The following is a 23,078-nucleotide window of genomic DNA, read 5'->3' as shown; positions in this document are numbered from 1 at the left end:
TTTGACACCTTTGCACCAATGACCTTTGTCATGGATAGAAATACATCTTGTGCTATCCTCCGTCAACCAGGAAGTTATCAGATGGGAAAACAAACACAAGCAAGGAAAGTCTGCTCTTTCCCGAGTCCCTTTTTGTATGACTCATAAGCATAGCCAATAAAGTATCTTGTTTCATGTGTCTCAGAGTTTGCTGTCACTGATTAACACAATAATCAGCCTTGACATGAGGCCGAGCTGGCGTGTCTGCATCTGCAACTCATCTGGAGTGAAATCACAGCCAATTGTCTGTCCTCCAGACCCCAGAGATCAAGCTCAGGTTGGCAAGTGCCATGGGAACTGCCCCCGGGGAGGATCACATGATGTGCGCGTGATTAAGAAATGCTGACGTTCGACCTGCAATGCATCACCGAACCGCCATCTCATCTTAGACACCCTGAGGGCTTGGCTCTTGTAAGCTGAGCCATGATTCAGGGTGGCAAATGTTTAATGCTCCTGTGTTTAGAGCTCAGGTGAGTGAAATGTTTAATTTGATGCCGCTTTTAATAACGTGTGTTTTGAAGGGGTGGTCCTGTCTCCTGCAAATGAGCCACCGCTCATTGCACACCCCTTTTGCTGCTGGGTCGGTGATGTGTACAGCGTCCGTCACCACTACAGTCAGAGGCGGGAGTAGGACATTGCGACCAAGTGAACAGCTACTTGTTTGCCAGCAGCCCAGAGTTTGGAGAGAAAAGCAAGCCCTCATTTGACACCGTTGACCATCAGGTGCTCTCGACAAAGCTAATATACTTACATTTTTTTGCAGACACCATAAGATTGTTTGAATCATACTTATCAAATAGAAAACAGTGTGTAATAGTCAACAGTATTAAGTCCCTTTAGCTTGAGAACCTAGTTGGATTCCACAAGGATCCATCCTTGGACCATTGATTTTTTTCATTACACATTAATGCCTGCCTGATATAGGGATGTTTGAATCTGATACGACCAAATGAAGCAGAGGTTTCGACACTTGGTTCAAACATGCCGAAAATCATGTGATCACTGCGAACGAGGCCTCGAACGTCACAGAAGTGTGGAACTATCTACAGCTCATCCATCCATTTTCTGAGCCGCTTCTCCTCACTAGGGTCGCGGGCGTGCTGGAGCCTATCCCAGCTGTCATCGGGCAGGAGGCGGGGTACACCCTGAACTGGTTGCCAGCCAATCGCAGGGCACATAGAAACAAACAACCATTCACACTCACAGTCATGCCTACGGGCAATTTAGAGTCTCCAATTAATGCATGTTTTTGGGATGTGGGAGGAAACCGGAGTGCCCGGAGATCTCAATCTGTGAGGACGGCGACGGCGGGTGCTCGAGTCTGTATGTTTGCATTGCGTGTGACGACCACTGTTATTCAAAGTTGTATACGTAGATGCCTTGTTGGCTTTGTAGCTTACATATAGAAATACATCTTTTGTGTTGCAACACTTGTGTGCCAGACAAAACATGCGCCAACCAGTTTTATAAAAAACTTAAAACACCTCAAATAAAGTCAACAAATGCTTCGAAGCAGTGAATCATTTCAGGACAATTGTCTCAAGGGGATTCATTGCTTCAGAATATATGCCGATGACGCAGTCATCGTAGCCCAAGGCAAAAGCATCAAGGACATAACATCTAGTCTAGAAGATCCAGCACTGGTTAACTAACACACGCCTACTGCTTAATGGAAGGGAACTAAAAACAGTATGCATGATGTTCAGTAAGCACCCTCGACATATCCAAAGCTCCAATGTGTTTCCGGGTGGTGAGGAGCTGCAACTTGTCTCACAGCAAAAGTATCTCAAGAGTCATTCTGGACTCACAATTCACCTTCAAGAAACACATCAAAAACTGTGCTCCTCATTACTTTGAATTTACAAAGTTTTCAAGAAATGCAAACCTTTTTTTAACAGCTGATATGGCAAAGACATACATCCACCTTTTTTAGATCTTCTGTCACCTGGAATACTGTTTTACAAACTGGGCGTTTGCAGTTGCCACCGTTATGAAAGCCATTACAGAGCCGTAAAGGTCTACAACAAAAGAACATTATCATATCAGAGAAGTACCGTTTTGTTGTTTTTTAATTTTCAGAATTCTGCTTCTGCTTCTTCGCTGGCTGCGAAGTCATGGATGGAGAAAACCGGTGCGCGTGGCAGTATTATGTGAATTAGCCAAACTGTGACGTCGCAATTCAGAATGGCTTGCGAGTTGGCCCTTAAGAGTTCACAATTGATGGTTGGGCAGACACTCAAGAGACGACAACTATGAGTACACACACAATTCAAAAGTACATTTTCCATATTGTGTCCTCTTTAAAAAAAAAATTCCCCCTCTTCAAATTAGATGCAATCGCTTATAGAGTTCTTTTTTGAAAAGAAAAGTATGACGCAAACTTTATCAGCATGTGGCTTAGTGAATGCTGTGAGCTGTTTTCCTCCCCAATCTTTTCCCCTCCTCTTCATTTATGTGAACCTTACGGAACAAGCCAAACAAGATCTAAGACCTCACCCCCTAAGACACAAGGCGTGCGGCAACATGTGCGAGGACTCCTCCAGGTGAACACACCGACATGGGCACACTCACTCTGTGTTGACGGAAAACATGATTTATTGGCCTGCTTCCTTGATGCACGCACAATGACAATTAAGTTTAATTTTGGCAAAAAAACTCGGCAACAGGTGAATACGTGATTCAAAATGATGTTCCACGTGATGGGCCGATGGTTCCGGGAGATGTTTTGAGATTAAGGCTGTGAGGATAAAGTCCACAGAGGTGCGGGAAGAGGCACTATGATGTCACCGCATGGTAAACAGTGTGCTCATACTGTGTCAACTGACACAAGGACCTCCGGCCAGCTAATGGAGCACTTTGCCAACATACTGTACCAGGAGTGCATTCATCACTTCGACAGCCTGGGAATTAAAAATAAGAAATCACCAGGGGGGGGGTTTATGTATTTCTACAGAAGTCCAGTTATAAGATTATTATTATTATTATTTGAATTCTTGATATTGTTTAGTATAGAGAATGTTAACACATTTTCAGATTGACGATAATTTTGTAATTTTGTGAAGAATTTGGGTTTTCATTTTAGGATTTTGTGGAACCAGCCCAAGCCTCAATGGTGCCCTGAGCAAAATTCACATTTTGGGTCCTCTATTTTTACCAATGATTGTTGATTTTTTTTCTTCCCCTTGAGGGATTATAATGAGTATAATAAATACAATTTTAAAATACACGACACGAGCAGACTGTGTTCATTTACACATGATTCTAAGTGACAACAACGAGAACAGCAAGAGCAACAACAAATAAAATCACTGAGATTTAAAAAAAACGAAACGTACAAAACCAAAACGTACAAAACCAGAGTTCAATAAAATAAACAATAACGTCAAGCAAATACTTAAATAATGATGTAACTGAACAAAGGTACCTGAAGGAAGGCAACAAAAATGGTTTAAAAACAAATATGAAGTTGAATAGCTTGGTCTCAAAACTATGAAAACATGTCAAATGCATTAGTTTAAAAAAAAACTAAATAAACTACCTTAATCCAAACATTTACCATTATTTAAAAAAAATATTTTTTTTTTTTACATTTTATACATCACTCTGTTCTTCCCCAATACTATTCCCCCAAAATAAGAATACTACTATTTGGTTCTATTGACTGTTAATTGCTTTGGGACGCCCCCTAGTGGTCACAAGGCCTTTACACCTTTGGTTTGCTTTGAGCCTTTATTAGTATAACATTAAATAATCCACATGACAGAACTTTGAAGCTAGAAATGGAGCATATTATGCAAACTAAACAGAGCAGCAGACTTTTGAAGGGCTTGTACACAAATAGTGAGGTCTATATAGTGGTCCTTTGTAGTCGCACGTCTTTTCTTAGTGCGACGTTTGCGTGTGTGTTTATAAATAACAAAAAGGTTCCTGCAATCCTCCTTTCCAGCCACAAGATGACGCAAACGCTTTATAGTGGATTAAACAAATTTGCATGGTTACCGCCACTGAAAACGCTCATGTAATATCAAGCCAGTAGAGGGCTCTTGGTTAATTAGAAACACACCCGTAATGAGCATCGCTACGTTTGGAGGAAAAAAGGGGACGCTTGCAAGTCTGAGAACACCATCCCAACTTTGAAATATGGGGATGGCAGGATCATGTTTTTTTTGTTTTGTTTTTTTTCTGCAGGAGGGACTTGTCCACTTCACAAAATAGATGGCATCATGAGGAAAGAATATTATGTGGGAATACTTAAGCAACCTCTCAAGACAAATGGGGTTTTCTAACAGCACAATGACCCCAAGTATACTGCCATATGTAAAATAAAGTTGCTTTGCCTTGAAAAGAGAAAAACTATAACAATGAAACCTATTACCGTATCATTAAAAGAACACTCGTCTACTAGGCATAATAAGCAACCTATTATTATTATGATTATTATTATTAGAATTTGTGCTTAACTTGAGGTCAGTTTAACAGTGACTCCCTCATCAGCATATATGGAAACATGTAAAGTGACGACAACCGGACGGCATAACATACTGCATTTGTGGGGGTGTATTAAAATTAGGACAGGGGGCAGTAAGTAAAACAAAATTAATGTACCTGTATGTTCATATGCAGGTTATTCATTGTGTCTGTAACCATTCTTTTAAAATGTACTGGTGTTAAAGATTGTTGTGGGGAAACTTTTGTCTTTCTTTCACCCCTTAGTTAAAGTAGTGGAACATTCCGGTGGGAGGCAGGAGGTTTCTTTCTGCTAAGTGTTGTGGGATTTGCTCGTTATCCGATGTTTGGGTTCCTTCCCGAGCGAAAGGCAACCGTCGTGTGGCCCGACCGAAGCGACAACAAGTCCGAGGACAGTTCCTTGAAGATAAGGGGGAGTTGGCGACACTTGCTGGGTAAGTCCAATTTGTGCTCGTCAACGCCGAATAACGGTCACGAATCATCCAGATGAAACCACTCAGGGGGTTTGCTAGTTTAGCTACTGTTACTAGCTTAACTTATTGTTAGCTAGAATTTGTGCGAACCGGTATGGTAACATACAATACAACGATAGTACTGTTTATTCACTAACCAACTAACATCCTGCAGTCTGACGTGATGTTGATTAACATGACCAACGTAACTCGTTTCGCTGCTTAATGCGAATGCAACGTAGTTGGTATTAAAAGGGCAACGTGTAGCGTTCGTTGAAACAACCAATGTGGATGAAACAATGTAAGTGTGTTACGTCAGAGGCTAAACTTTTTTTAGCTAATATTTATTTTAGGTGAAGCGAAAGTTGGAAAGTATGTAGTACACGCTTAATCAACTCTCGATTGTTCTTTTTCTTTCTTTTTTGTTTTGTTTTGACCCCGTTCTTTAAACCCGGCCCATCAAGAGTCCTGTAATATCTGTTGCATTAATTTTGCCATTTTTCCAAATGAATTGAAATGTATTCATTTATTTTTTCCCATTTATATTATTAAATACTATACTAAATAAAAAGGAGCATTATGAAAAGAAAAATATGTATGTTGTACTCTTGTCCATTTAATTGATTTTAAGTTTATAATTGGTAAATTATGTTACATTTATCATAAATGATAAAGTAAACATGAATAATTATTTTATTATTAAAATAATCTATTGACCTTCATGTCTTTATTTAGCACATCCACCTCCCAGTTCTGGGGTTGGGTGTTTGAATTTTCCAGCTTCTTTCCACATTGCAAAAACATGCATCCTACGCTCTAATGCAAACCTAATGAGGATTAGCGCTTTAGAAAATGGATTTCATACACACTTATTTATTTTATCTCACTGATCTATTTGTTTTAAAAACCAAATTTGGCCCTTGAGCGTGAAAGTTTGCCACCCCTGCTCTGAGAGAAGAACGAGTGGTCAAACATCAATGGGTGCAAAGGCGACCTCATTGATGTTCACACTATCCTAATATAGCCTCTCCCTCTGTACATTGTGACAATGTGTTTTAACTAAAAACAATGAATGTAATGGAGCTTAGTGTACATTTTCACTCTTTTCTCTGGATAATTAACAGTTTTCTGTGAAATTTTGATTGTGAATTACTTATAGTGAGCGTGAAGAGTTGATTGTCTATGTGGCCAGCGAATGGCTGACAACCAATACAGGTGTACTACACCGCCTCCAGCCCAAAGACAGCTCATCCACGAGTTTAATGAGGATAAGCGGTATACAAAATGGATGGATGGATGGGCTAAAGGGACACAATTCAAAATTTTCTTGCTCTCAAGTGGCACAGTCAAAGTTTGATTTAATCAGAATACAACAATCTAAATTATAGTCAATTAAATATGGTTCAAATATGTTACATTAGTGTCAATCATAAAAAGTGGAATGTGTAAATCCAGCCTTAGTCCCTCATATTCTTTCTTTCAAATTTATTTATAATTATCTGTAACCATCTTTGTAAAAGCTATCCTCTGACTGTATTGCTCCCCACAAAACAAAAGAGGATTCTCTCCAGTGACACAAACAAAGAAAATGCAATGTTAAAAAAACAACTAAACAAACGAAAAACTTTAAGGTTTGCAAGCTTCTTGTATTGAGCCATGCGATCCATTTCACAGCTGTGTCGCCGGAAGCGCCATGGATGAGGAGGAGCAGTTTGTGAACATTGATCTGAATGACGACAATATCTGCAGTGTCTGCAAGATGGAGACAGATACAGGGACCTTATCTTTCTGCCATGTGTGCTTTGAACTCAGCATTGAAGGTAGGACGACTATTGTTTTGTCTTTATCAGCTGCTCACGTTCACGGACTGATACCCATTAAGGACCTCCTCGTTGTAGACATACACTATATTGCCAAAAGTATTCTATCGCCTTCCTTGACTCAGGTATGAATTTAAGTTTCATCCCATTTTTAATCCATAGGGCTTAATATGACATCGGTCCTCCCTCTGCAGTTGTAACAGCTTAAACTCTTCTGGGAAGATTTTCCCCAAGGTTTAAGAGTGTGTCCATGGGAATTTATAACCATTTTTCCAGAAGCGCATTTGTGACGTTTCACACTGATGTTGGATGAGAAGGCCTGGCTCTCAGTGTCCGCTCTAATTCATCCAAAAGTGTTCTATAGGGTTGAGGTCTGGATTGTGCAGGCAAGTCAAGTTCATCCACATCAAACTCTCTCATCCATGTCTCAATGAACCTTGATATGTGCACTGATGCACAGTCCTGTTGGGTCAGGAAGCGGCCATCTCCAAACTGTTCCCACAAAGTTGGAAATGTCCAAAATATTAGCTCCTGAGCTCCAGTGAAAGAAACTCTGAATGCCTCAGCATACCAAGACATTTTGGACAGTCAAACAGTTTGGCCTTCCTGTTCCAACATGTCTGTGCATCAGTGCTCAAAGTAAGGTCCATAAAGACATGCATAAGAGAATTTTGTATGGATGAACTTGACTGGTCTGCCCTCAACCCGATAGATCACCTTTGTTACAGCTGCAAAGAGTAGACCGACATCATATTAAAGGTCAGAAGACAAAGATGTTATGGGGTCAGTTAAAATTCATATTTGCAATGTTTATGTTATGTAATACATGCATGTAACTTCCAGCAAGTTTTCAACCATAGTTTAGCTAAAAATGAGGTTTTTATGACGCATATTGAGTCCTCCCCGAACATACCCGAAGCTCAAGACACCGGGGTGTTGTTACTCTATCCACCGCAAGGGCTACCGGAAGCGACGTTGCAATTGCCAAACACAGCACGCTACACTCTATACGCAATGGCGAGCAACGTGCTGGAATATGTGGAGGAGGAGGATTTCGACGTACAGGAGCACCCAACTGAACTTGGCATCGTCAAAGCGTACATGTTTGAGCCGATCGGACAGTGACGACGACGAGCCGCCAAGTAGCAGCTGTACAACAGAAAAAGAGAGTGGCCACTGGCTCGGTGTGACGGTATGTCAAAAGCATGTCTTTTTATACACTCGTGGCTTGAAATAATGCCACCCCAGGGGTGCCAATATTTTTGAGCACAACTATACGTATTATATATTCATATATGTTTCAGTGACCCGGCACAAGCTTTTACATAGGATGCAGTATTCCTATATTTTGTGTGGCCCTCGCTCGAGTTGCGTTATAACACGCCGCACACAAAGTCTTTGTGTCTGGTGGCTTGTCATATAGGCAAAATAACAGACGACAATACTAAAAAGTACTGTGTGGGTCTTTTTTCCCTACTCCCCAGTGCATAGTAACTATAATAGTCGTAGGTATATACAAGGAAATGCTCACCTCTTGTCTGCGCCGCTTCGCCAGTTCATCGTGGCGGCTGCGAGATTTATTTCTCTTGCTGGCAGTGGAGGTCCCGATGGCCGTAGGAAAAATAGTTGGCACCACAGCTGGTTCCAGCCTCTCCCTAACGACACCTGTGTATCCAATGCTTTCTAAAAACACGCCGGTTCGAAGTGATGGGCACAGTTTGGAATGCTCGCTAGGCACCCATAGCTGACCACATTTCTTCCCCTGTCGAGTGACTTTCACTATCCACTGGTCACGTATTCCTTCTTCACTTGGAAAGCCAAAAAAAATAAAATAACTCTTGCCGCTGCCTGAACCATTTGTACAACCAAATGTCACACAATAAACCATCGTAAGATCGTTAAATCATACGACAACAAATATACAAGGACTGGAACAACAGCATGGAACAATTGCACACGCCGAACGAACAGGATGTATGGCTCATGTGACATCACAGCGCCAGAAAGAGAAGAAGACCCGAAGACGCGGCATCATATTTATCGATGTTATTTTATTTATTTATTTATTTAATATGCTGTATATCTGCCATATAATCACTTCGAAATGGCAGATGTGGTTTTTAAAGGGGTCCTAGAGTTATCAAAAAATGTAAAAATCTTTGTCCTCTGACCTTTAAACCAAATGGGGTCCTAGAGTTATCAAAAAATGTAAAAATCTTTGTCCTCTGACCTTTAAACCAAATGGATTTAGAGTTGGATATCACTTAAAATCATATGTGAGTCAAGGCAGGTGAGCAAATACCTTTGGTAATATAGTGCACATTGACCGGACACTTCATTAGGTCCACCCAAACTGTCCACTCTTGTAAGCTCAAATACAAGACCATCTCCAAAGATTGTGAGGTTCAGTTTTGACTCAGTCTCTGTGTTAGCATTTCATTAATTCAAAAGGTTTGTTGAGTTCTTATCTGGTTGGCTTTGTCAAACATGTCTTTTATCTGCCTGAGTAAAGTTGGCCTTGCATTGAAATAAGTGTCATGTCCCGGAAAGCTTAAACCCTTCTCTACAAACACAGTCATTCAACCGTTTGATGTGCCAGTCAAACTCAAGAGTGTGTGTTTGAAGTCTCCTTATCTTAATGAGTTTGAAGAAGTAAAAAATGTGCAATCAGAAGGGATTATACTCTCTCTTGGCTCTGATCGTCAGCATCTCTCAAGGCCCTTTTCTGCACTCTAGAATTACGGTGGACATTCCTCATCAATGTCACATCGCTGATTAACAGTTCCCAGAATTGTACAATATCATTCTTTTTATCAGCAGCCCGAATGTATACATGTATATTTATAGGCGGCATGGTGGCCGACTGTTTAGCACATCTGCCTCACAGTTCTGAGGTCCAGGGTTCAAATCCGTCCTCGCCTGTGTGGAGTTTTCATGTTCTCTCCGTGCCTCAGTGAATTTTCTCCCGGTACTCCGGTTTCTTCCCACATTCCAAAAACATGCATGGTATGTTGATTCAAGACTCTAAATCAGTGATTGTGAGTGCGCATGGTTGTTTCTCTATATGTGGCCTGCGATTGGCTGGCGACCAGTTTAGGGTGTATCCCGCCTCTCGCCCAGGGTCAGCTGGGTTAGGCACCTGTACACCTGCAACCCTAGTGAGGATAAGTGGTTCTGAAAATGGATGGATGGATTTATAGCTCCCCTGTTAAGAGACTGGGAAGTTAAATGTGGTGGTCTGGATAATTTGCTCTTCTGATTAAGAGCTTTTCTGAGCCACAGCTGTGTCTTCTAGCATTTCTATGTAATAGTAATAATATCAGATCCAGTAATACACAACCCTCCTTGAGCTGTCACCCTATCGTGGTGGAGGGGTTTGTGTGTCCCAATGATCCGAGGAGCTTAGTTGTCTGGGGCTTTATGCCCATGGCAGAGTCACCCATGGCAAACGGGTCCTAGGTGAGGGACCAGACAAAGCACAGCTCCAAAAAACCCTATGATGACAAACAATTCAGGAAGACGTTTTCCTTTCCCGGACACGGGTCACCGGGGCCCCCCTCTGGAGCCAGGCCTGGAGGTGGGGCACGAAGCCGAGTGCCTGGTGGCGGGGCCTGCACCCATGGGGCCCGGCCGGGCACAGCCCGAAAGGGTAACGTGAGTCCCCTTCCCATGGGCTCACCACCTGTGGGAGGGGCCATAGGGGTCAGGTCCAGTGTGAGCTGGGCGGTGGCCAAAGGCAGGGACCTTGGCGATCCGATCCCCGGCTACAGAAGCTGGCTCTAGGTACGTGGAATGTCACCTAACTGGCAGGGAAGGAGCCCGAGCTGGTGCGTGAGGTCGAGAAGTTCCGACTAGATATAGTCGGGCTCGCCTCCACGCACAGCTTGGGCTCTCTCTCGAGAGTGGTTGGGGACTCTCTTCCACTCTGGAGTTGCCTATGGCGAGCGGCGCCGAGCAGGTCTGGGTATACTTATTGCCCCCCCGGCTCGGCGCCTGTACGTTGGGGTTCACCCCGGTGGACGAGTGGGTAGCCTCCCTCCGCCTTCGGGTGGGGGGGACGGGTCCTGACTGTTGTTTGTGCCTATGCACCAAACAGCAGTTCAGAGTACCCACCTTTTTTGGAGTCCTTGGAGGGGGTGCTGGAGAACACTCCTGCTGGGGACTCCATCGTTCTGCTGAGGGACTTCAATGCTCACGTGAGCAATGACAGTGAGACCTGGAAGGGCGCGATTGGGAGGAACGGCGTCCCCGATCAGAACTTGAGGGGTGTTCTGTTATTGGACTTCTGTGGTCATCACGGATTATCCATAACGAACACCATGTTCAAGCATAAGGGTGTCCACACGTGCACTTGGCACCAGGATAACCAAGGTCGCAGTTCGATGATCGACTTTGTGGTCATGTCATCGGACTTGCGGCCGCATGTATTGGACACTCGGGTGAATAGAGGGGCGGAGCTGTCAACTGATCACCACCTGGTGGTGAGTTGGCTCCGAAGGTGGGGGAAGATGCCGGTCCGACCTGGCAGGCCCAAACGTATTGTGAGGGTCTGCTGGGAACGTCTGGCAGAATCCCCTGTCAGAAGGAGTTTCAACCGAAAGAACAATATCCCGGATACAAGCGGCCGAAATGAGTTCCCTCCGCAGGGTGTCCGGGCTCTCCCTTAAAGAGAGTGTGAGAAGCCATCCGGGAGGAGCTCAGAGTAGGGCCGCTGCTCCTCCACATCGAGAGGAGCCAGATGAGGTGGGTGGGGCATCTGTTTAGGATGCCTCCCGGTCGCCTCCCTGGTGAGGTGTTCCGGGCACGTCCCACCGGGAGGAGACCCCGAGGACAACCCAGGACACGCTGGAGAGACTACGTCTCTCGGCTGGCCTGGGAATGCCTCGGGATCCCGCCGGAAGAGCTGGAGGAAGTGGCTGGGGAGAGGGAAGTCTGGGCGTCCCTGCCAAAGCGACTACCCCACGACCCGACCTCGGATAAGCGGTAGAAAATGGATGGATGGATGGATGGAGTAATACACAGTTGATGTTTTGTGTAGCATGTATCATGTAGTCAGTTGTCCAGGCTTACTCATCTAACTCAGTTTGATGGACTTTGACTGATATCCTTCTTGAACATTGGACAAGGCTACTTTATTACCTTTCACCAGGGGTCGTGAACCTGTGAGTCGCGAGCCACATATGGCTGTTTTGAGAACTGCATCTGCCTCGCAGACAAATCGTAGCGGACAATTCTTATAATGAAGGAATAATTCCGCTGACATTTTAAAGTAAAACAGAAATGACTGTTAAAAACATACTTTTGCCTTTTAATCCAGCCATCCATTTTCTACCACAATATGGGTGGCTGGAGCCAGTGCCAGCTCTCCTTCCAGGTACAGTTGAGTCAGACACCAAAACTCTAAATAAAATGGAAAATTGATGAAAACGGGCAAATACAAAGCGGCACTTTAACACACGTCATGCTACATTTGCTCAACAAAAATTGTGTTCCCCAGTGTATGTCGTCGAGTTCTCGAGTTACCGGGCTTCTATCAGGTTAATATAATGCAGTTTAATAAGGTAGATATCGTTTTCCACATGCATACTTTTTTACCTGGTTGTTTTTGTCTCACACAAATAAAACCGTCTTCTACTCCTCGTTGGACAACAACAGATTGGATGATTCATTGAAACACGGCGGCTATTAGAGCAGAGGTCACTATTTGTATTCTGACTGTCTGAAAAGCAAAAATGCATGTATCTATTTTCTTGTTAATTTGCAAAAGGCAAGGGTCAAGTGGGGCGGGGGAGTTCCACTAGACTGCTGTGTTATTAGTGTTTGTCAAGGAGCAAGATAAGACTCTGAACTGTACCAGCCTCGGTGTGCTTCTCGGGGTTCCTCAAGTGGCTGTTACATAACTTCTTCCAGGGAGTGTTTGCAGAAAGGAGTTTGTGAGTCATTCAAGCATGTCGTTGATGTGAAACAACGGGGATTGCCAAACTACAAGAAATGTGACTTATGCCATTTCTGTACTCGTACTAAACTTTGTGCCTAAAGCCTCACACTGAGATCCTGGAAAATTGCCTTATTGGAATTGTAACAAAAGAGCTGGAATTTCGTCACTGTTACCTTTTACACAGAACCCAGCAAAGGCGATATCGTAGCACAACTGTGCACAGCGATCTGATAATTAGAAATGTGACAACGGTACAAGCGTCTGTTGTGAGTTTATAAAATACTTTGCGGACAGTGACGTTGCTTTCAACACAGCCGGGTGGGTAAAAGTAAGTGCCATATGTTACACTGTATTCTTTTTTTGCTTACACACAGCCACCGTCTTAATTTGTGTCAGTGCCATTTAATCTAAACAAAGGCTGTCTTTTGCAGGCAGTATAAAAGGGGCTTAATCCACCAATAGTGTATTAAAATCACCAAAGCTCTTCATGCGTCACTTTACATATTTGTGTGGTTTCTAATTAGTCAAAAAGATCCCACGGTTGAGGACAGTTTCTTTGTTTGAACCTGAACTTGTACTCAAAGTATTAGTTCCACCCACAGCCTCTCCACACTCCCTGCTACTTTTGAGTTTGCATGAAATGTTGAGACTTGTTGACGCCACTTAGTGACGTGCACAGTGCTTGAATCTGCTCTGATACATCACCCCAACAAGACCCATGAATAAGCTCCATGTCAATGCCACGCTCCAATGGATCACTAATGTTTAAGATTTGACACCGTTTGTAACTCGGATTTCTCCTCTGTTCCCATTGAGCGTCGAAATGTGTATATTTAGTTGTACAGACTCTCTATGGAAGAAAAACATTGGTTTCACTTTAGTTCTGGGTAATGTTGAAGATCCAAGTAGGTGTTTCCTGAGGAAACTCCTTTGGCCTATTTATCCAGCGCCTTTAGAAATAACACCATTGTAATTGTCTCCATCTACAATACACTTCGAAGCCTGTTCTTCAATAAGAATTTCCAACTGTGAGAAACATTGTTTTGTTTCACTGCACCATGTGAGCTGTGACAAGTACATGGTTACGTAGCCTGAATCGTCAGCCCAGCAGAGAACAAGGCAGCTGCTGCGGTCTCAAAGAATAACAAAACAAAAAACATCAGGGCTAGTGGAACCCATATTGTGTGTGTATTAGATGAATACATATTTATAGTATGAGAAATATTGTTATTTTCTTGAATTATAATTGGGGCATACTTCAATGCAGAGTCAAAAAGGTATGAAAATCATTGAAAGTCAAGAAGGTATTAAAATACTCTTGACACTTTTTGCTTGCATGTACTGTTACTGGTTATCTCTAAATCTTCCAACGAAACCTGTTGTGAGTCATATGATTCAAACCAATATTCAAATGGAAAACACCCAAACTTCCTGGAATGGGTGATGCTCAGTATAGAGCAGAATGTCACATTATTTCAGCTCTTGTTCTTTGAAGTGGAATACAGGAAACAAACACTTTTCATCTACAGTGAGAAGAAAATGAATGTGAAAGTCTTTGGAGTTTCTTAAACCAATACTCAAATGGCAAACAAGCAAACCTCCCGTAATGGGAAATGCACAGTAAAGAGCAGAATGTCACGTGATTTCGGTTCTGGTTCTCTGAAGTGGAATATAGGAAACAAGCCATTTCATCTACGGTATCTGATGGTCGACAAAAACTGTCCATTTCCCCCTCACCAGGCAACATGGCTGAGCCTCCTGGTTCAGCTAATCACAGCAGCGTTCCTTTATCAGCTTACATAAATATATTTCTGCTGAGGCCTGCTCATGTTACCAGCTGGGCCTTGTGTTGTCAGAATGATGCAGCTGATTCTCATTTGCTGCCCAACAGTGGCTATTGTGACATACCCCTACAAACAGCCCATTCATTGGCAGTAAACTCTTAACCCTGCAGTTAAAGCTGCTGCCAGGTGCTGGTAATTGTATATTTGATCTCTCAAATGTTCCAGAACATCCTCTGGGGTCTTCAAACACATTCCAATTAACTAGTGAATTACAGCACATGTTATATGGTACTTTAAGTAACAGCGTTAGGAGAAAATAGTAACCTACAATGGCATCGCTTTGTCATAAAAATGTCAATACCAGGTCAAATGTTCGGCCCTCTGGAAAGATGAATGACTTTTATATCCAATGCATCCTTGTGGGATACTATCAGACCAAACTTTATTCTCACTTAGGCTTAGTGTGAATTAAGACAGTGGTCCCCAAGCCTCAAAGCTTGATGCCCCAGACTGATTTCAACAAATATCTCACATCAAATAATTAATTCAAACCTCTTGGAAGAAGCTAATAATGATATTCACCCCCACCCCCATTTTTGACTTTCACTTTCTTAGTTGAGCCAGTTGCAGTTACACCTGATGAATCTGTTGCATTGCACATACACAATGACTCATCAGCCAAAGGAAAATAAACCTGTCTTGCATTCTCAATTGATGGTAAGTTAACTTATAGGATTTAAAGGACAGGCGGCACGGTGGCCGACTGGTTAGAGCGTTAGCCTCACAGTTCTGAGGTGCGGGGTTCAATCCCCGTCCCCGCCTGTGTGGAGTTTGCATCTTCTCCCCGTGCCTGCGTGGGTTTTCTCCGGGCACTCCGGTTTCCTCCCACATCCCAAAAACATGCATTAATTGGAGACTCTAAATTGCCCGTAGGCATGACTGTGAGTGCGAATGGTTGTTAGTTTCTATGTGCCCTGCAATTGGCTGGCAACCAGTTCAGGGTGTACCCCGCCTCCTGCCCGATGACAGCTGGGATAGGCTCCAGCACGCCCGCGACCCTAGTGAGGAGAAGCGGCTCAGAAAATGGATGGATGGATTTAAAGGACATTGTCTTCTGGCGAGCTTCTTTTTTTTTTTTTTTTTTTTTTTTTATAAATACTTGTTAGTACATTGCTGCTGCTTGCATGAGGTCAATGTTGTTGTCTATTTAGGCCACATAGCTGCTGACTACAAATACTTCCATGTGTTGCCATGCAGCTCTGTTTGACACCTTTGCACCAATGACCTTTGTCCCACGTCTCCAAAAGTGACTTTCAGCACCTCTCAAGTGTGTCACTATTACGAGTGCCTTTGCAGTACTTGGTTTTAAAGTTCTAAAGTTAAGTGGACAACTGCAGAAGGTCGTTCCGTACATGAGAAACATATTGGCTTTTGTATATTTATGTTAAACAGAGCATATGGAAACATTCCTAACTGCCCCATATAGTCATAAACCAAGACATTAAACGGAGGAGGCCAACAGACTATACATGTTCATTTTTCAAATGTGTTGCTTCTTTGGGTACAATACAGCTGAAACGTAACACGAAGCTATATCTGTGATGTTTTTGTAATAATGTTACCCCCCTCGCTGGAAAATCCTTTTGCGGGCACACAGGTATATTAATGATTAGCTTACTAACACAATGAAAACAAATAATGTAGTACTGCTACACAAATCCTCTTAATTCCTACTATGCTAGCTTTCTGTTTGCAGATATTTACAGTACTGACATATTGGGAGCTGCACACACCTCACCGCACTTTTTCAATGCTGACTGCACAAACAAGTTGCCACGTAACTGTAGATAATTCCAATCGTAGTCAGCTGGCAAGTCTTACTACAGCTAACCAGTGGAATTTTGCTTATCTGGACGGTAAGCTATGGAGAAAAAAACTTGACGTGCTAGAAAAAAAAACTGACTGCAATTTTGGAATCAACATGCCAATTTTAGTTTGAATCAGCATTAAAATCTAACGCAACAGAATATATATATTTTTTCAAATTGTTCCCGTGTTATTGCATCTTCAACTGTGCCCCACGTGCCTTTAAATAAGGTCACCTTAAAAGTATCAATAGTATGAGTGAGTGCAAAGGCCACCCACAAGAAGGAAAGTACAGTACAGTGCATCTATTTAATCCAATTTTATTTAGTCAAGTAAGAATTCCCATAAACAATAATTTAGACAATGTTCTAAACATCGTAATCAAAGAATGCGTTAATGATGGCCTCAATTAATGAGTGATTTGTACTTAATGCACTTATGAGTCTAGACTTTTAATAGGCATGCAGTAATTATGAGTGGACCTACGTAGTTGTGTCAAATGTTGACACACTTCAGGAGTATTCTGCAATTGTCATTTCTCTGCCTTGGATTGTCACCATGACCACAAGCATGTCTGTTTTGTGTAAATAATTAAAATGATCCGGCATGTATGAGTCGTACAAAACTACAAACTTAGTTGTCACTCTGACCAATTGTCTTGCACCACTTGGCATGTAGCAACAGGCTACTCTTCCTTGTTGAACCCCCACCGTTAAATACGTTGAAAGGAGAATCTTTAGTGTAGCGGAGTTATGCCTGCATCAGACTACAAGATTGTAGCCCCGATATTGGCCCAATTTGCTATCGCAGACTTTTTTTTCCTAATTGGGCCTGACATATTTTGTTGGGAACGACGAAACTCCTTGTGGCGTGACATCATCTAATAATGTATTCTTTGTGTGATTACAGGTGTTCCTGCTGCCACCCTTTTGCATTCAAAGTCTCTACGAGGCCACAGAGACTGCTTTGAGAAATGTCACCTGATCGCCAACCAGAAGCTGTCACACTCAAAGGTCTCCCGAAGTGCCTACGAGGGAATGAAACTGGCCCTCAGCCAAAAACTGAATCGTATCATCCAGTATGCCCAAAACAAAGACAATGTCCCTTCCAACGGCCTCACCAGATGCGGGTCCAGACTTCTCTGTTACAGCCAACAAAGTGACCGCAAGCTGCTGCCTCAGTCGGAAGCCCAGGTGCCCCGCTACGCTCCCTGCTGGGAACCGGGGGGTGCCACGCGGCTACCCGACTACACCGTGGGGATGCTGAAGTGCCACGCAGCCCAGGAATTGAGGATGCTCCAGAACTCTCATGGGGACGTATGGTCCAGTGGCGGCAGGAAAGCTCTGCACATCCGGAATCCACAATCAGTGGGAGTGCAGACTGAGCGCAAACATCAGGGCCACAGCAGAGATGAATGTGAGCAGATGTGGAATTTACCTACAGTGTGAAGCTAACTATAACTATTTAGAATGTGCGATATGGTACCATTTCTGTTTTACATACAGCATCCAATTAACATTTTGATCGGCTTTCTTCTAAATATGAAACCTGTTTGTAACACACTCTAATCCCAGCTAAAGTTTTTCTTTTTCTTTTAGTGACTAAAATGTGTGTGGATGAACTCCATCACTTGAACAACCAGCTTCTCATGAAGATTCAAAGTAAGTGTTTCAAACAAGCGATGAGAACCATATTTTATTTATTGATTTTATTTTTATTATTATTTTTTTAAATTATTTTTTTTTTTTTTAAACAAATGTGTCCAGTCAGAGTTGCAAGGTTGCATTCAGTCAGTGGTGCTGCAGGGCTTTGAAAGCATTCCAAAAGGAGGCGGCAATATAGGACCCCCTATATGCACATCTTGGATGTATGGGTAATTGCAACTTGACAAAAAAATAAAAACAAAACAGGTCCTTCATTTTCCAATGGTGAACAAAAAAAACAAAAATGCTTAACTTTAAAGGCTAAAGGCCTTTTTATACGCTCGCATTGCATTATGTGACCGACGAATTGGCCCGCGCGGTCCCTCTGCGTCGCTTGACGCGCACACGGCAAAAATTGTTGCTTGCGCGTAGAGATCATCTCTCGTGATTGGTCCGTTTTAGTCACATGCTCTGATGATGTAATCAGCGTTCCTCCCGGTTCCACATAGCACCTACGCCGCCGCCTTCTCGATTGATTTTGCGGCATAATTAAACGTATCATCTGGTCATCTAGGTCCATTCCGCGGTCGCCATTGTTGTTGTTTTGTTCCTTGTTACGGAAAGGAAAGTAAAAATGGCAACCGGAAATGGCCACAAAATGCAGTCTCACAGTTCTGAGGACCCGGGTTCAATCCCCGGCCCCGCCTGTGTGGAGTTTGCATGTTCTCCCCGTGCCTGCGTGGGTTTTCTCCGGGCACTCCGGTTTCCTCCCACATCCCAAAAACATGCATTAATTGGAGACTCTAAATTGCCCGTAGGCATGACTGTGAGTGCGAATGGTTGTTTGTTTCTATGTGCCCTGCGATTGGCTGGCAACCAGTTCAGGGTGTACCCCGCCTCCTGCCCGATGACAGCTGGGATAGGCTCCAGCACGCCCGCGACCCTAGTGAGGAGAAGCGGCTCAGAAAATGGATGGATGGATGGATGTTCATGAATATGTATTGTCCCTTTTTAAATAAATGAAATAAATCAATGTAAATCTTCCAATTCATACATAGGGATTTTTTTAATATAGTGAACTGTACAGTTCACCCATCTGTGAAATTAAATATACCGGTAGTTTTCGAACACTGCTCCGGTGTACCGTATTTTCCTTCATTGTGACGCATATTTTCAACATCAGTTGGTGGATCTTCCATAATAAATATTTAACAAATTAATGAATTATAACATTGTTTTAAAATGAGTGTATAGGAAAAAATCCTACAAAGCAGTTTGAGCCAAGCATTTTTAAAGGTTTTCGCATGCAAAAATGTGTTCTCTGCTTTATGCGACTGTGAATTTTTGTGCCTCTTCTTCCACAGAGGTCTTCGAGGAGCTAACTGCGGCCGTGCAGGAGAAAGACTCGCTGGCGTCCGAGCTGCACGTGCGTCATGTAGCCATCGAGCAGCTCTTCAAGAACTGTGCCAAGCTGCCCTGGCTGCACATTAGCAGGGCTGGGGTCAAGACCAGCACCAGCACCACCACCAGCAGCAGCAGCAGCAGCGTCAGAGTCAGTGGACCCGTAGAGTGACAGTGCGTGTGCGACGTGCATGTTTTTGGAATACTTTTATACATGTTTCCTGCAATAAGACTGAGAAAGGAATGCCCTCATTTGCGAGATGCTGAGGGAACTGCACTGTGCTCAGCATTAAGGGCTTGCTTGGTCCTCCTCACAGTTGTCGTGAGAATACAAGGATTCATGTTGGTTTAGAAACAAACTAGTCAAAGTCCAAACTTCTCTGAATGCACTTGGTTCCTCCTGTATTTCATTTTATTTAGTATTATTTTATGTAGATATATATATGTATATAATATATATTTTTTTTTTTTACTGTTTCATATCTTCACACTCGGCATTTTAAAACATGCCTTGCTTGAATTTATGTTCTCTGTTGTTATTGCACTTCTGCAACTTTAACATCCATTTTTGTTGCACACAGGCATTTCAACTGCTTATTTTTTATTTTGTTTGCTCTCTGATATATAACTTTTACATAGACGCACACAAAAAAAAACTGTGTGTGTGAAGATTAGACTATATATGGTATCATAAAGAACCTTACATTATGCAATAAGATGATTTAAGTATAGTCCTCAAAAAAACACAGGTAGATGTGTCCAAAACACAGCCAAAGGCTTTATAAAAGGATAGCTTCTGACCTGTTGGGGTATCCCTTCCAAATAATAATGGGTCTTCATTAGTTCATTCAAGCTCACTCTGAAAACAAGTATTGCTTTAATATGGAGATGCATGAGGAAATGTCAATGATGTCTAATTGTCAAACCAAAGTCTGTCCAAATTATGTGCTTCACGTATGAACTGCAAACACCGTGAACAGATGTTGCAACACTGAACTGTTTCACTTGTGCTTTGGTTAAAAATCAATTCCACATAGTATTATTTTTTATCCTATTAAGAGTTTGTCCAGGCGACACGGTGGTTGACTGGTAAGCATATCTGCCTCACAGTTCTGAGGACGCCGGTTCAAATCCAGCCTCGCCTGTGTGGAGTTTGCATGTTCTCCCCAGCTACTCTGGTTTCCTCCCACATCCCAAAAGCATGTATGGTAGGTTAACCGAAGACTCTGAATTTCCCGTAGGTGTGAACGTGAGTGTCAATGGTTGGTTGTTTATATGTGCCCTGCGATTGGCTGGCGACCAGTCCAGGGTGTACCCTGCCTCTCGCCCAGAGTCAGCTGGAATAGGCTCCAGCACGCTGCCGACCCTAGTGAGGATAAGTGGTATGGAAAATGGATGGCTGGATGGGAGAGTTTGTCCATAAGGATGATTAATTCTTTTCATTTGTGTCCAGGTGAAGTGTTACAAATGTGAGAGAGTTTTATATTCATGCAATACATGATACAATGTTTTGGTTAGTTTGTGAAATAAGAACGCTACGCAAGAGATGTATCTAATACAAATATTTGTCTTCTGAGGAGGTCACTTGGCTGCAGAATCAAATTCCCGGTTAGAAATATTCTAAAAATGTTGGTGTATTGCTTTCATTCTCTCTTTGTAAGAGATCCCATTGATTTGACCCTTTTGGGGGGTTTAGCTCCATTCTAAATGTCATTTTTGTGTGTTTTTAAGATTTGTTTTTAATGTAGCCTGTGTGTCTAAAGTTGGTTTTAAATATGGACGCTGTGTATTTTTGTATCGTGTGGAAAAATGGCTATATCCATATATGCCTTCGTCAGTAGAAATCCTCAACTGGAAACTTTTTTTCGTTTGACTTTATTTTGATCAAAGCTTTATTTGTGTCATACGATCTTTTTTACTTACTATTTATTTTGTGTGTGTATCATGGTGGACAGTACAGAGTTTGTGTAATTTGTGCTTTTTCATTTTTAATAAAATTATATTTTTTGGTACAGTATTCAGTGTTACATTTTTGCATTGGCAAGGTGAGCTTTCATTGATGCACATGTAACATCGTCTATTTTTATATGTACAATATATACTATATTAATCCAAAACGGATGATAATTCATGTTCTAACTTAAATTAGTCAAATTTGAAAAGGATATTTGGTTGATAACAGCAGATCTGAGACAAATGCGAACATGTGATAGTGGCTTCGAAGTGATGAAATGAGAGATGCATTTTTTGGGGGTCCAAATTTCAAACTTTTTTCTAGGTTTCGATGGATGGAGAGTGAGTGTGCATGCTGCTATCTAGTGGACAAATGACACAATTACAGCTCCTCTTATGGTTCTGGACGCAAACAAATATACTGTATCTACTATAGGTGACGCAGTAAGTGAAGAAAACATTTGTGCTCTATTTTCAGTGGCATTTACTGTAGCTTGCTTAGTGAAGGCCGCAGCAGATTTCAATCTAGATTAAACCCTATGGATTAAGAATGGGATGTCACTTAAAGGGGACATATTTTGCCCAACCAACTTTTTCTAGTATTTGAGATGTAATATTGTCTCTATGGTACCTCAATATAATGTTTAGCATTTTTATTTTTTTTGCAAGGGCCTTAAAAATAAATCCATAACGTAAATGCATGTAAAATCAGGGTACAATATATATGCACTTTCAAATTCTTCATTTCCACAGAAAATTTCCTGTTCTGCTAACGTCCGACTCCAGCTAGCATATGAACAGCGACAGGCAAGACGGTTAAACCTCGTTTTCGCCAATATGGAATGAAACGTCACAATACATTCGCTTCACTATAGTCGCTTCCGTGCCATTGCACATTGTGGCTTGAAGACAGAGGGCAATGTCCCCTGGGGCACACTCATGGGTACCGTACGTATTGCGTTACCGTGACCTTGGGGTGGTGCCCCGGGGATCGAAGGCACGCCGGCGTCTTCTTCTTGGGAAAGATGGAGCCCAGAATGTGGATGAAAAGAAGCTCCGGTAAAGACAACAAAAGCATTTTCACTTGTGGAGTCAGCACTTCATCACCAACAAGTGGCTGAATTACATTTTTCAAATAATGCGTGGATCTGTGCGTGTGGACACATTGCCAAACACAAATATCCCCCATAAACAATATAAACTGCGCTTATTTAAAAAGGTAAGGCAATTGACTATAGCGAATTATTTACAATGTTGACCTGGAGGCAATTTAGGATTCCCTGTCTTGCCCAGCGACACTTTGGCAGTGGACAGCCAGAGCCAGGATTTGAACTGACAACCTTTCAGTCAGTGGAGAACCTGCTCAGCCAACAGAGCCGCTGACGCTTACCTGTATGCGTTACATCACTCAATGCACCTTTGCTTGCCTTCTGGTTTTGAGTCAGCTTGAAAGTAGTTCTGGATCACCTATCCCAGCTCCAAATGCATAACAGTGAGACAGTTTAGACCGACACATTTTCAGAAATAAGACAGATAATAAAAGATGTACGAGTCACAGGGTGCGGTGTGGCGGAGTGAAGGGGGAGACAGGTGGACCCAAAGCCAGGGAATTGGCAAGGCAGAGCACGAGTGCAGTTTATGCAAAACATTGATCCAATTGAACAAAGAAAGGCAATCTGTCATGTTCAAATAAAAACAGATACACCCAGAATATC

General features: G+C 42.5%; 1 protein-coding gene across 2 annotated transcripts; it reads left to right on the top strand.

The window, feature by feature from the left end:
* The first annotated feature begins 4,743 nt into the window (after positions 1–4,743).
* On the top strand, positions 4,744–20,961 carry c17h21orf91 (chromosome 17 C21orf91 homolog). 2 transcript variants are annotated; one of them, XM_061752221.1, is made up of 5 exons: positions 4,744–4,940; positions 6,633–6,778; positions 17,276–17,782; positions 17,965–18,027; positions 18,133–19,362. In XM_061752221.1, the coding sequence occupies exons 2-5, from the start codon at positions 6,652–6,654 to the stop codon at positions 18,177–18,179; spliced, it is 744 nt and encodes a 247-aa protein (XP_061608205.1). In that variant the 5' UTR covers positions 4,744–4,940; positions 6,633–6,651; the 3' UTR covers positions 18,180–19,362. The 2 variants fall into 2 exon arrangements, with proteins under 2 accessions (XP_061608205.1, XP_061608204.1); XM_061752220.1 differs by lacking the exon at positions 18,133–19,362 and adding an exon at positions 19,374–20,961 and having other exon boundaries at positions 4,755–4,940.
* Positions 20,962–23,078: the final 2,117 nt, after the last annotated feature.

This window comes from Phyllopteryx taeniolatus, chromosome 17, assembly GCF_024500385.1.
Source record: "Phyllopteryx taeniolatus isolate TA_2022b chromosome 17, UOR_Ptae_1.2, whole genome shotgun sequence".
NCBI classification, from domain to species: Eukaryota; Metazoa; Chordata; class Actinopteri; order Syngnathiformes; family Syngnathidae; genus Phyllopteryx; species Phyllopteryx taeniolatus.
Note: the sequence above shows the minus strand (reverse complement) of the source record. Positions and strands in the feature narration are given on the sequence as shown.

What these genes read in the sequence shown, in the direction of transcription:
- c17h21orf91 (XM_061752220.1), top strand. Translation starts at nt 6,652, where the DNA reads ATGGATGAGGAGGAGCAGTTTGTGAACATTGATCTGAATGACGACAAT. An exon ending in CTTTGAACTCAGCATTGAAG is followed by an intron (nt 6,779 to 17,275) that starts GTAGGACGACTA and finishes GTGTGATTACAG; the next exon opens with GTGTTCCTGCTGCCACCCTT. An exon ending in GCTTCTCATGAAGATTCAAA is followed by an intron (nt 18,028 to 19,373) that starts GTAAGTGTTTCA and finishes CTTCTTCCACAG; the next exon opens with AGGTCTTCGAGGAGCTAACT.